This window comes from Haliotis rufescens, unplaced genomic scaffold (assembly GCF_023055435.1).
Source record: "Haliotis rufescens isolate VD_foot unplaced genomic scaffold, xgHalRufe1.0.p SCAF_6, whole genome shotgun sequence".
Taxonomy (NCBI): Eukaryota; Metazoa; Mollusca; class Gastropoda; order Lepetellida; family Haliotidae; genus Haliotis; species Haliotis rufescens.
In genome coordinates, this window is record NW_025964334.1 from 13,783,314 (window position 1) to 13,798,101 (window position 14,788).

The 14,788-nt window shown below is 40.6% G+C and overlaps 1 protein-coding gene across 1 annotated transcript in view; it reads right to left on the reverse strand.

Annotated features, from left to right (window-relative positions):
• Nucleotides 1–11,147, reverse strand: part of LOC124135465 — a 67,106-nt gene extending 55,959 nt beyond the window's left edge. The window contains exon 1 of the mRNA XM_048386354.1: nt 11,071–11,147. Within this exon, the coding sequence (XP_048242311.1) occupies nt 11,071–11,119 (49 nt within the window). The 5' untranslated portion in view covers nt 11,120–11,147. The remainder of the gene's footprint in view (nt 1–11,070) is intronic.
• Nucleotides 11,148–14,788: the final 3,641 nt, after the last annotated feature.

Here is a 14,788-nt window from a genome sequence, read left to right on the forward strand (position 1 = left end):
ACTGGAATGAATTGGTACCAAATGCTGAACACGAAAATCAGATTGACTTGGACACAACTTGAGCCAAGTATTCAACATGATGTTCTTATACCACCAGCAGATCTGCCTGAACATGACATGGGCCCAGACTTGGGTATTCCCAAAAGAGCAGAAACAACAGACACGTTACCATTTGATGAAATGCCTGATGAGAAGCACAGACAGTTTATTCGATCCTTGAATCATGAACAGAGAGAGTTCTTCAGTGACATTCTTTATAGACTGACAAACCTTTATATGCCTTCTTGAGTGGGGGTGCTGGAGTTGGAAAAGGCACACGTTTGACAGCCATTTATCAGACTGCCATGAAATATTACAACTCAAAACCATGTTCTGATTACAACACAAGACATTTCCTAGTCATAGCAACTACTGGAAAAGCTGCTTTCAATGTGTTTGGTAAAACTATACAGTCTGCCTTTAAAGTTCTTCCCAACCAGCGACTAAGTATGGATACACCAACCTCTGATAAACTCATAAAATTGAGATGTGAACTTGGGAACACAAAGCTCATTATCATAGACGAAATATCCATGGTCGGACTCCGTCTCTTCAACCTCATTCATAAACGCATGCAAGATATAAGAGGTTCTTCCAAAGATTTTGGCAACATATCCATTATCTGCTTCGGTGACCTGTTCCAGTTCAAGCCAGTGTTTGACTGCTATCTTTTCTCCATTAATTCACAAGGCACTTCTGCTTTAGCGACCAATTTGTGGCAATAATACTTTACAATGTATAAACTGACCACAATTATGAGGCAGCCTGCTTGTATTGAGTTTGCACAACTCCTCAATAGACTTCGAGAAGGACAGCATACAGAGGAAGATATCAAGTTCTTGAGTCCAGAATGTGCAGCTCCTGTAATGCAGACTACCCTATGTATGCGCCTCACCTTTGCCTTGAAACTCTATAGAGTTCAAACGTGGAATGATGCTGCTTTCATCAGATCCGACAAATGTAAGAAAATGTGCACAGATCATGATGTTGTGGTTGGAGATGTTTGTTGTTGTTGGTTTGTTGTTTTACGCTGCACTCAGCAATATTCCAGCTATATGACGGCGGTCTGTAAATAATCCAGTCTGGACCAGACAATCCAGCTGAGGAATATTGCTGAGTGCGGCGTTAAGCAACAAACAAACAAACAACAAACTTAGAAACCCTAAATAAGCTAAGCCATAAATCCACCATCTTTTTAGGGGACTTCAACGCCCACCACCCTTTCATGGGATGTTAAGATGAAACAGACCAAAACGGCAAACTCATAGCCGAATGGATAGAATAAAAAAAACAACTAATACCACTAAATAACAACCAACCAACTAGATATGATAAAATTAATCAATTAAACTGACGTCCAAAAGAAACTTTACCATTTGAAAATACAAATTTCAGGCAAAGTATTATTTTTTTTCGATGAAGTCTATCTAAAACACATAACCTAAATACAACAATAGTGTATGCAGAAAATATTAATCGTCTGTTACATGTTTGCGAGATAACACGCGAAAAAGTGAAACTGCAAATTCACGTGCGGGTAAGGGTATAAAACGATTGCAACGGCAAGTCAGACATCCACAGTGATAAAAAAAAACACAAAAGAATTGCCACGACTTACAGTCGAACAACTTGAACGAGCCTTGGGTATGGTACAGATGGGAGCCACCCACGCCCATATTGCACGAACCTTCGGTTGCTCCCGTGTTGCCGTTACCAACTTGATGCAACGTTACAGACAGACAGGGCGGACCGCTGACAGGCCAAGAACAGGCTGACCCAGGGTGACCACGCCCAATGATGACCGGTACTTGCGTACCTTGCACCTCCGAAATCGCTTCCTGACAGTGACATCATCGGCGACAAATGCCTTAGGTCACAGGGTTAGTCGACAGACAGTGGCCAGGAGACTCAGGGCTCAAGGAATCAGGGCTTTTAGACCATGCAGAGGACAGCTATTGACAGCGCAACATCGTCGTCTGCGATTGAGATGGGCCCGTACTGTACGACGTTGGCAACGACGTGACTGGCAGAGGGTTGTCTTCACTAACGAAAGTCGATTCTGTATGTTTAGAGCTGATGGAAGACAACGTGTTTTCCGCCGAAGGGGTGAACGAACGGCGGCGTGTTGCGTGCAGGAGGTCGTGACATATGGTGGAGGGAGTGTCATGGTGTGGGGAGGGATCTGTGGGCAGGAGAGGACACCGCTGGTCATCGTTGACGGAACCTTGACAGCTCAGCGTTACATGGATAACATTCTTCGTCCAGTTGTCCTACCATTTCTCAAACAGCAGCCACGTGGTGTCATTTATCAGCATGACAACGTTAGACTGACTGAGTATGGTTTTACGCCGCTTTTAGCAATATTCCAGCAATATCACGGCGGGGGACACCAGACAACGCTAGAGCCCATACAGCCAGAATTGTCACTAACTTCCTCGCAGCCAACAACGTCAACGCCCTGCCGTGGCCTGCACGCTTACCCGACATGTGCCCAATAGAACACCTCTGGGACTTGATGGATCGTCGTGTTCGACAACGACCACATTCTCCAGCCAACCGGCAAGAACTGATCTTGGCCCTCCAAGAAGAATGGCGTCAAATCCCACGTGACCTCATCAGACGACTGACTTTTTCTGTGCGTCGAAGAGTTTTTGCTAGTATTGAGACATTTGGTGGTCACACACGCTACTAATGACTTGTTACTGAACGTGAGCGATTGTTTATATACTCTGCCTATTGTCCATGATTCTGAAAGCTCGAGTTTTGTACCACACCCAACTTTGTGGGGTCTCTGACGTCATTCTCGGTCGCGGTATGATTGTCATTTTCAGTGTTGATTATGTTGATATATTGATATTTTCTCAATACACTTTACTTCATGCATGTATGTTTTGTTGTTTTTGAGCAAGAGTGATTTCAAACTCTGGTAAAGTTTCTTTTGGACGTCAGTTTATCTGTACAATCTGTACCTCTGATCTCGCCCAAAGCACTTTGTGGGAAGTGCATGAAGAGTTACTCGGCAGCGACCACTTTCCAATCCACATAACCATAGGAAACATAAATATCCAAACCCTAAATGAACCCCAAGAACCAAAAATCACTTACAGCGAGGGAGACTGGGACAAATTCAAAGCACTATGCAAACAGATCAACCCAGCGGATCTCGAAAATAAAGACCCCGAACAATACTGCCAAAACTTAATAGAATGCATAGTCAACATAGCAAAAAACACTATCCCCTTCACAACACCAATAATAGGCAAAACCACAGTACCCTGGTGAACCGAAGAAATTTAAAAAACTAGGAAAAAACGCAAAAGCGCATATAATAAAGCAAAACGAGACTACACATATCTAAAGATAGCACATCAATTAAATCATGAAGTAAAGCTTAGTCAAAACGGCAAAAGCCAAAAACTGGAAAAAATTCTGCGAAGAAATAAACCATCACAAAGTCGTAAGAACAGCATGGCACAAGATACACGCAATCCGAGGCATTAAACGAACGAAAAAAACACCAAATATAAATAACTCGACAAACCCTAAACAAAAAGCAAATAACCTCGCAGACCACTTCTCAGCCATTAGTAGTAATAGTAACTTCCTTGAGGAATTCCAAAACCAATTAAAAAATCAAAATAAATTCTTACAAATTACCCAAAGATGATAACCTAGAATTTAACCAACAATATACACTAGAGGAACTACGCCATGTCCTAAATAATAGAAAAAAAGGAACAGACCCAGGACTTGACCTTACCTCATACCAAATAATTAAACAGCTACCCCAAAATCTTCTGGAATCACTACTTAAACTATACATACAAGAGGCATTGGTCACCCCAATACCAAAGCCGAACAAACCAGCAAACGAAGCAAACTCCTACAGACCAATCTCCCTAACCCCAAACTTATGTAAAATCATGGTGGCAATGGTCAAAAACAGACTCCAACACTATCTAGATCAAAACAATATTATAAACCAAGATCAAAGTGGATTCACCCCAGGCCGATCAACCTTAGACAACCTCGCCCGATTAGAACAAAACGTCAAAACGGGCCAACTAAACCGACAATACACATTAGGCATATTTCTAAACTTCTCTAAAGCTTTCAATATGGTATGGCATAACGGACTAATACAAAAACTAAAAAAGGCAGGACTTAAAGGCCAAATAATAACCTATATCAAAGGCTTCCTAACTAATCGCAAAATAACCGTGGGTATCGACCAAACGCTATCGGACCAGTGTCCCTTAGAAAATGGCACACCCCAAGGCAGCATTCTAGAGTGAGTGAGTGAGTGAGTTGGGTTTAACGCCGCTTTTAACAGTATTTCAGTTATATCACGGCGTGTCAGCTTAATGTGGGAGGAAAGCCCGAAGTGATGCAGGTCTCAGACGTTTACCACTTCGGTGAAACCCACGAGCACGGGTATGGTGCTGACAAACCTAGAAACATAATCGGTGCGAACCGGGATTCGAACCCACAATCATAGGTTTCTGGCGTGGCCAAGGGACGCAACTCTGCACAGCGAATCGCGGCGCCTTAGACGACTGGGCCACCCGTGCCCCCACTTACTCTAGAATCAATCCTAAATCCACAAAATAAATTAGAAAAATTCAAAGCCTTAGGCATATATTTAATTAAAACAGGACTAATTAGTCGCATTTAAACCCCAAATTAACTAATAAAATCAAAATCACATAAACTAGCAAACCACCCTCCACACACAGCTCCCTTAGTTCGCTCTCTACCCACTCTTGGCATTCATTCCAAATCTCAAAATCTCAAAATTACTTTATAAGCAACCCTTAAACCCCCCTCCTGGGTTGCACCACCACTTCCTTTTCCCCCTTTCGGAAACGCATTAAATGGCCTGGTGGGCCTGTGTGCGACATACGTTTGCAGTCGGAAAGCGCACGTAAAATCTCCAATATAAGTAAGTAAGTAAGAAACCTCATCAAAGAAAACACACAGTCAAGACACTGGTTGGTTTTGGTTGGTTTGTTTGTTTAACGCCGCACTCAGCAATATTCCAGCTCTATGACGGCGGTCTGTAAATAATCGGGTCTGAAACAGACAATCCAGTGATTGATATCATGAGCATCAATCCACGCAATGTGGGATCGATGACATGCATCAACCAAGTCAGCGAGCCTGACCACCCGATCCCGTTAGTTGCCTCTTACGACAAGCTTAGTAACCTTTTACGGCAAGCTTGGGTTGCTGAAGACCTATTCTACCCCGGATCTTCACGGGTCCCCTTGCTTACCTATTTGGAAATGAATAACTGCATTGAAGTGGACGCGTACCGTAACGTTATGATGACGTAAAGATGTTGTACACCTCGGATATAGACGCTTTCGTGCGAGGACGTAAACAAAGGCACATTACCAAGGGATTATTTACTATGTACGCATAAACGAGAGACTTTACCGGCAGCCTATATCGTGAACACTGCGCCAGCTTCCCACTCGGGATTACACTGGATTTGCTTTTACGTACCGAATAAAGATACCGTAGAAAGTTTTGATTCATTCGGTTTGAATAATTCTCTAATGTATGTGAATTCAATAGTTTTAAATATCTATACGGTAGACGCGTGTTGAAATATTCTAGTAGAAAGCTTCAATGTTACGATAGCGTTATTTGCGGTTATTATTGTCTGTATTTTCTATATTATCGGTGTCGACACAACTCGATGAGTCGCATTTTAAACAGTTTCACCGATGATTGTACTATAAACGATGATATCGTACACTCTTGGTATTGGAATAAAAAGCGTTAAAAACGTAGATGCTACTATTTTGTTGTTTATTCGGATATTAAAGCGACGTACGGCTATAGGTTAAACAGCTGATAATAAGTATGACATATTCGTACATTCGATGTAATTGGGTGTGAATAGCTCCTGTCAACGGGTCGGTCAGACGTACGAAGGGCGATTGATCAGTTCTAAGCCTAACAAAGAAAACAAAGTCAGTTTCATACCAAAGCTTTTTTATTTTTCGACATAGTCCCCTTTAAGGTCAACACACTTCTGCCAGCGATGTTGCAATGCCATTATGCCACTTTTGTAGAAGTCAGCTTCTTGGTCACTCAAAAAGTTGTTGACCGCTGTAATGACGTCATCATCTGACTGAAAATGAGTTCCAGCTAAATGGCTTTTCAACTGTGGGAACAGATGATAATCCGACGGAGCCAAATCAGGTGAAAAAGGTGGATGTTGGAGAAGTTCAAAGCCACACTCGTGGAGTTTGGCCATTGCTGTCAGTGATGTGTGTGCTGGAGCACTGTCGTGATGATAAAGCACACATTTCGTCAACTTTCCACGTCGCGTAACTTTGATTTTCTCTCTTAACTGTCTCAGAAGTTCCACATAGTAAGCCCCTGTAACAGTACGGCCTTTAGGAAGCCAGTCCACCATGATCACACCTTCAGAATCCCAAAACACGGATGCCATGACTTTCCCAGGTGAGTGAGTGAGTGAATTAAAATTTTAAGTCACATTGGCAATATTTCAGCCATATCGTGACCAGCAATAGTTAAACATAATACATATATTGAAATTTATATAAAACCTGCCAACGAAGGACAGTAAAATAACTAGACATATCACAGAAATATATTTTAAAACTAGTATGGAATCATAAAATTGATAGCACTAAATATAACATCACGGTATAAAAACGGGCTGTAGATCACCAGCAACTGAAGTTAGATCACCATACTAGGTACCATGGGGACTTACAGTACTTCAGCTTCCTGCATGGAACCCAGCAGAATTACATCATCCCTTCAGGTGTTGGCGATTATTAACATACTTAGCCATATTAAAATAACATATATTGTACGATTAAAGACAATGGTAAGAACAAATCTACCTTTCCCAGCTGAAGGCACAGCCTTTGCTTTCTTTGGAGTGGGAGATGTGACATGTTTCCACTGTTAGGACTGTTGTTTAGATTCAGGTTCAAAGTGGTGGACCCTTGTTTCGTCCATTGTAACAAATCGTTTGAGAAAGTTATCTGGATCACCTTCAAAAAGCTTGAGGTTCTCCCTTGAGAGATTCTCTCTTTGACGTTTCTGATCAGCTGTCAACAGTTTGGGGACCCATCGAGAAGAAACCTTGTGCATTCCTAGAATATCTGTCAGAATGAAATGCACTCGCTCCTGAGAGATGTCCACTAAGTTGGCTATCTGTCGCTGTGTCACTCGTCGGTCGTCCATGACTATGTCTAGGATGCGCTGTACCATTTCAGATGTTGAAGACACAACAGGTGGACCAGGACGGGGTTCATCATCAGTGCTCGATCGCCCACGTTTAAACTCTGCCACCCATCTTTTCACTGTTGCATATTACAGGGCATCTTACCCTAGTGTGGATAACATATCCTCATATATGGCATTGGGTGGTAAGCCTTTCTTGTAAAGGTATTTGATAACAGCTCGCTTTTCCTGTTTCTCCATTTTAAGTCATCTCATAACCCCCCTTGCAGTCAATAGCTTATACTAAACTAAATAATGTGTCAAATTAAACAATCCTCCTGTGTATGGCACTGTACTTGATCAGTCTATCACCACCACAACGGAATTCATCCGTACCACACTCCTTCAGAGGTAGGCTCACAACTTATCAATCGCCCCTCGTATTCAGCGTCAGCGACCCGTAATCACCAATCTCGGGCGATTAACGGGTTAACAACGACAATGCGGCCAGGGCCAATGTTGCTTACGCACGGTGTCATAACTATTGTTTAGAATTTCTAGTGTTAGTTTCAAATTGTTCGCAGCTATCGAAGGTAATGAAAACAGTAACATATTTCTTAATACATAAACATGCTTAAATACGACATTCGAAAGCTCAAGTATAAAGACAGTATCTATTCACGACATATTATACGTAGTCTCGCCTATTATGGAAGGTCCATGCTTTCCTTACGCAGTAACGTTAAACAATCCGAGTTCAGACTTTATCAAAGGTAGCAACTGTAGCATTGTTCTACATTCTTCCATAGTCATTGCTCTTCCTTTAATGGTCGCCTTACCGGCCAGAAACATTCTCACATCCAAAAGAGTACGGTTTTCAACTCAACATACGTTTAGTCTGGTCACTGCCGACAATTTGAACTAATTAAGCGAACACTTTTCGCCACGGGTGTTCAGACTTTTTATAGCCTCAGATCTGGGTAGATATTTTAATGTCTGGAAAATAGCGTCAGAGGATTCGAACGTAGAATTATTAGTTGTCCTAGTGATCCATTCGGCTACCGTAGAACCGGTTAGAAGACGCATCAGGATAGATGTACCAATAATCATAATACGTTTCTTTCCTTTAATGGTCAAATTTCTACCCAACAATCCGCAGTTAGCGGTAGCGACCATGGAAGTTCGTCAAAAGGCTGTTTCATGTTTTCTCAACTGCTGAATTAGTTAGTCGTTCGCCGGTTCCGTGTATACTGTTTAATTCCACAAACCGGTCTTATATAAATCTAAGTTACCGGGTTTGAGTTCGGGTCATTGACCCGGAACTGCCACGTGATTGTCCGGTGTTCACTGATTATCCGGCTGGTCACGTGATTTGATCGCCGGACTGTCATCACGGTTGTATCATTTGCGGCTCAAGCTGTTCCGAGATATCGGAAGTGAAAATTGATTTAAGCACCGATTGCGACTCTAGTGTCGACTACGGATGTAAATGTTTGGATGCGGATAGCTGTCGGAGTTCGTGGACAGCGGGATCGGATATTATTGATATTCCCGATCATCCTTCCTACAGGTATTTAAAAAAGCGATACCTACTACAAATTTCCTATTCAGATTAAGCAGACTTCTCGAGCTGGCCAGGTGCGGGTTTTTCTACACGGGAATGAACGATTGCGTTCAGTGCTATATGTGCGGTATTAAACTGTACAAATGGAAATTTGAAGACAAAATATTACAAGAGCAAAGAAGACATTCCCCCAACTGCGGTTACCTGAAGACCGTATTTGGCTCACCATCCACGGCGATCTAAGACGTCGTCAACATCCACGTGTACATCCACGAAACACAGGCTTCCTTTTGGAACCACCAAATCTCACAAAAGAAAACTTTAAACATTTTGCTGAGAAGCTTTCATTAAAGATATCCTTTCTCTATTTCTTTTTTTTAGCTGGAGAATCTCACTTTGTAATTTTAGAACTTCTGCGGGCAGAAATCAGCCAATGAGAGGACAGCAATTAAAAAAACGGGCAAAAGTGCATGTTATACTTTTTTTATTATTGTATCCACTCAGCGTAGTATATGGTGTACTCTTTATAAATCAATAATTGTCTACCCTGGTTTAGGAGATACGTCTAATTATTTTGCGGGCAAAAATCAGCCAATCACAGGACAGGGTAAAATATACGTCATCGTTACTCTGAGGTGGTGATAATTGTTGTTGCGGGCAGAAATCAGCCAATGAGAGGGCAGAAATATATGACGCCATTTATCTGGGTTTGGGGGGAGGGGGACCCTGCTGGCAGAAATCAGCCAATGAGAGGACAGCGACCCGTAATCGAGGTTACGCACGGTGTCATAACTATTGTTTAGAATTTTAAGTGTCAGTTTCAAACTGCTCGCAGCTATCGAAGGTAATGAAAACAGTAACATATTTCTTAATGCATAAGATCAACGGGCAAAAAAACGGGCAAAAGTGCATGTTATACTACTAACACCATCAGATAGGAAATTTAATATTCTACATCAATATGTAATTTTATTGCCGGAGGTATATCCAGTCCCATGTGAGCGCAATTTTCATAAAACTTTCATTTTTCCGATCTTAGGAAAATGTGCGGTCAAAAAAACAACTCGGCATCCAGTGGATAAACAGCAAACAAACAAAACTTGAAAGCTGAGCTATCTTTGAGTGAGTGAAAATATAAATTCACATGGGCAGTATCTCAGCCATGTCATTTCAATGATTATACGTAATAATTACACGTAGACTGTAAAAACCTGTCACAAACGATAGTAAACATATTAACTTTCACAGATCTGTATGTAAAACTCGCTGCTTCAGGTAAACGTTGTTATTCGTCAGAATTTCATTATACAACTGACAAACGATCATCTCCACACACACAATTATTCCAAAATTCTATGACAACACAAAACACAATCAAGATAACATTCTGTACTTACAACTGTCAACTTTACCGATACAATTCACGTGCTATCATAACAACACCAGAACAGGTATTGCCCTTAACTTACTAGCATATAACCATAAAAATATACCACTATTCATAACAATACATTATAAAAAGGGTTTTAGATATCCAACAATCCAAATAAAATTAGAATAAACATTATTAAAAATGTCCTTGACAGTTTTTACACTGGAATATTTCGGACATGCTTGACCGTGATTCTCTCATCACAGGGAATACAAAACGGAGGATCCTTACCTTTCAATAAATACTCCTGTGTATGTCTAGTATGGCCAATACGACATCGACAGTAAGCCAAAGTTGCAAGATCTTCAGAACCGAGCAAACTCTTTTGTTTGGTTGGGGCGGTCGGGTAGCCAACAACATTAACTTATTTTTATATCTCTCTAAATGCGCATTAATCAGATTTAATACTTTTCTGTTGCAGCCGCATGACGTTAAGTTCCTCTCTGTCGGGACAGCCTGGTCTTCACCTTTTTAAACTACTACACAACTGTGTTTACACGTGCCGCCACGTTAGTGAGTATGTTGCAATCAATATTTTGGTCACTTCACAAATGCGTTTGTATTAAAAAATACACACCGGAGTTAAATGTCCAGATTTTCATATTTAAATGACCATAAAAAAAGAGAATTAATACTTCAAAGTAAATATAACTCCCTCACTATCATTAGGACTCAGTTAACAAATTGTTTGCCTGTTGCAATGATTAGTGATTCCTATTTCAAACATATTGGTGAACAGGTAAAATATGGCATCAGTTGGTCAAATAATTTGGCTTGAATTTAAGCAACAGTATATGATATATTGAAACTGATTAATGCTTACATGCGTGGGCTGTGAAGGCCAAGATGAGGGTTGTCCAAATGTAAATCATTGTGTTTCATTAACTCTCCAAAGTTCACCTGCTAGTTTAAGGATGAATAGCTCAATATATTCATATTAATGCCATATCACATGTCCCAAAACCATCTCTGATTGGTTGATTCAGATCAGGATTGTTAAAATCCAGATTTGTGTTAACCAATCAGAGATATACACACATCTGTGACAGGTGCAATGTCAGGACCTTATATGTTATTCTTGGTGACACCTGATGCTTGAGTGAGTGAGTGAGTGAGTGAGTTGGGAGTGAGGGAGTGAGTGAGTTGGGTTTAACGCCGCTTTTAACATTATTCCAGCTATATCACGGCGTGTCAGCTTAATGTGGGAGGAAAGCCCGAAGTGATGAAGGTCTCAGACGTTTACCACTTCGGTTCAACCCACGAGCACGGTTATGGTGCTGACAAACCTAGAAACATAATCGGGGCGAACCGGGATTCAAACCCACAATCATAGGTTTCTGGCGTGCCCAAGGGACGCATCTCTGCACAGCAAATTGCGGCGCCTTAGACAACTGGGCAACCCGTGCCCCGTCCTGATGCTTGAGAACAGGTGTAAATGTAACTGAACAATCTTACAAAAAGGCCTCAGCAAACCTTTCAAAACGTTTTGTCAGACATGTTGAGGAAATTTTCAAAATTAAAGCATCAATGACAAAAATGATGTCTGGTGCAATTCCCTATTTTGACTTGTAACATTTGTTTTTTTTCAAGTGAACATTTGACTTGCCTTTACGTGTGTTTGTGGCGGGTGCCACTGGTGGGGGCAGCATAAGCTCAACTTTACGCAAATCATCAGCATTTGATAGTGATTCATAAGCATATTTCTTTCATGTAATAGATGTTAAACTGGGAAAATATGATGGACAAGTTCATGTTCCTTAAATGAAATAAAACCCCATTTTTGGAATCGACATTTGGGATTTCTGTTTACGCCTACACAAAAGCTTTTCTTATTACAAATTTCACAAGAACATCTGGTAAAATTCCCAGTTCAGATTTATTTAAGATCTTTCATTGAATGGTTACGCTGATTCTCTCTTATAGTTCCGAGATATAGAGAGTTAAATATTCTAAAGAAATTGAAAAAAATCATGTTAAATTTTGAAAGTTGCTTCTTGGAGTGCGTTGTAATACCACAAACTTTATAGTTCTTTGTGATTGTGCGGCGACTGATGCAGCCGTTGGTGCCGTTACCGTCGCTGTGACGAACGTATTGTGCAAATGCAAAGTGCGCAAGTACCGGTCATTCTGTAGCGTCACCAGCGCGGCTTGGCATGTGTGTTGCCAGTCTGTCTGTAACGTCCAAACAGTCGGAAGATGGCTGTAGGTGTACGGCTGAATGTTTTATCCCTACCGGGCACATAAAAGACACTGAAGCTGTTGGTCAAACAATTATACAACCACACACACACGCACGCACACACGCACGTAAGCTCACGCGCCTCGGACTGGCCGACGTTTTGCACACAAACAAATAACTCAGTATGCCTGAATGATTTAGTAGTCCGACATAATAATATATTAGGAATATAGTTCCTGTGGTCACGGTGACCCTTGCCTGAAAACCAGAAATAGGTCCTGGTATCAGCAGACTGAAAATAGCTCATATAAACTTTGAGCTAAAATGTATTTTGGTGAGGAGATATCGTAGATTGAAAGTTATCTTTAACGTTACTTGCTGTTTTATTTATATTTTTGTTTATTGAGAAAATAAATATATATTTCAAATGGACAAATATCTAAACGAACAATTTGCGAACATTCTGTACCTGATATTAAACTTTTTGAGACGAAAGGGACTATATTTTCAAAAGTATAACGATTTGTAAAACTCTACGAGTTGCAAAAGTTACAACTGTAACAACGTGTAAAAACTGGTAAATTATGAAGATATAAGTTGTAAAATACAGTAAGGTTTCAGTAGAAATAAAATTGTACAAAAATATTCAAATAAATATTCAATCAGTTAGGAGAGAAGACTTTATACAAGTCAGGAGTCAAATAGTTAATGAAATGCGTGAGTATTATGTGCATTATATTGTTCTGACATGTGTTTTCAACTTCAAAGAAAGCATTGGGACACAAATAACCCAATCGTCTGAACAGCATATTTTTCAGATCCTCACAGAGAGCGGTATAGTAGTCCAGAACAGGAGATAGGTTTATAGATGAAATATTTGTGGGGCATGTAACTGCTAAAACTATGAATGGTGCATCACATCACCATCAAGCCTTTTACTGACTTCTTCATTGACTTGAATCATCTGTTTATCAAACAGCCTATACGGGGAGTATAGGAAGGGTTGGAGGATTGGGTATGCAGCAGTTTTCATCGCTTCATGTGAGTTTTACTCTGAAAGCTTTTATATATATTAATGATTTATTTCGATTTGAATAATACATCATTACCATCAAAACCTTTATACTAAAGTAATGCCATGAATTGGAGTTTAGTTTTGTTTTTCTTTCTTACTTCATGACACGTTTAACCTATATCTGTAAATTATCGAGTCTAGGCAAGACAAAACAGGTGGATAATATGAGGAAAGCCCACGCTGTCGGGGTACGATGGTAAGTAACCAATCAAATCTAAGAGCCTGACTGAGCTCTATTTATACGGGATCATCATTCAAATAACCCATTACATCATCTAAACAACCACCACCCAATGACTCCCATCTCTATTTATTTATTTATTGAGAGAGAGAGAGAGTGAGAGAGAGAGAGAGAGAGAGAGAGAGAGAGAGAGAGAGAGAGAGAGAGCGAACGAACGAACGAACGAACGAACGAACAAAATAGAAACAGTTTGGACTGAGACAGTAAAACTGTCCCCCGCTGTGTTGCAGACGGGACTGCTGCACCATATGGTTTAGATTGCAATCCTCGGGTGGTCCTTGGGGGCATAGGTTCAACATGAAGGCAATTAACATACATCTTTCCAATCGTGTCTACCAACGTTACAATTCTTTAATATCACTCAACCCTTTGCATGAAAGTCGACCTTATAGAATGTCTAGAAAAAATAATTGGATTCGACATTTGTAATGATAAAATAAAAGACGTTGGCAGTCTTTCTAAACAACGAACTGCTAATGTCACTGTATTGAGTCTGTTTCCGGCTCCACAGAGAAAGGAAGAAGGCCATATGATGACATTCATTTGAAAGATGTGTTGCCTCTCCTTCAGGAACCATTGGGACAGCACAAAGTACTCTGTGTCATTGAAAGAAATTAAACGACTCCAGCAACGTTTGCTAATGGGTGGATCTAAAAACGGTAAGAGCCCACAGTATCGACTGGAGACTATAGTTCTTGATATCGCTTTGAAACGTTTGACCAAACCAGAAACAGACCCCACTTAATCAGACAAAGACCGCGATGTCTTATATTTAAGTAACATTCTTAGACAGAGATCAGTTTCACAAAATGTCCCGCAATATTTAAAATTACAGGAACCACCAACAATTTCATTTTCCTATACGAACACAATTTCATTCAGGTTGTTGAATTTATTAACGTGTTGCAGAACGTGGTCTTGGCAGCTCATGATGTAAATTTCACTACTTGTGGCTGCCAAGACCCACCATACTGCTTTTAACCTGCAGGTCATACAATCACAGGTATATATTGTTGACAATAACAACTTTAATCAAATATAGACCA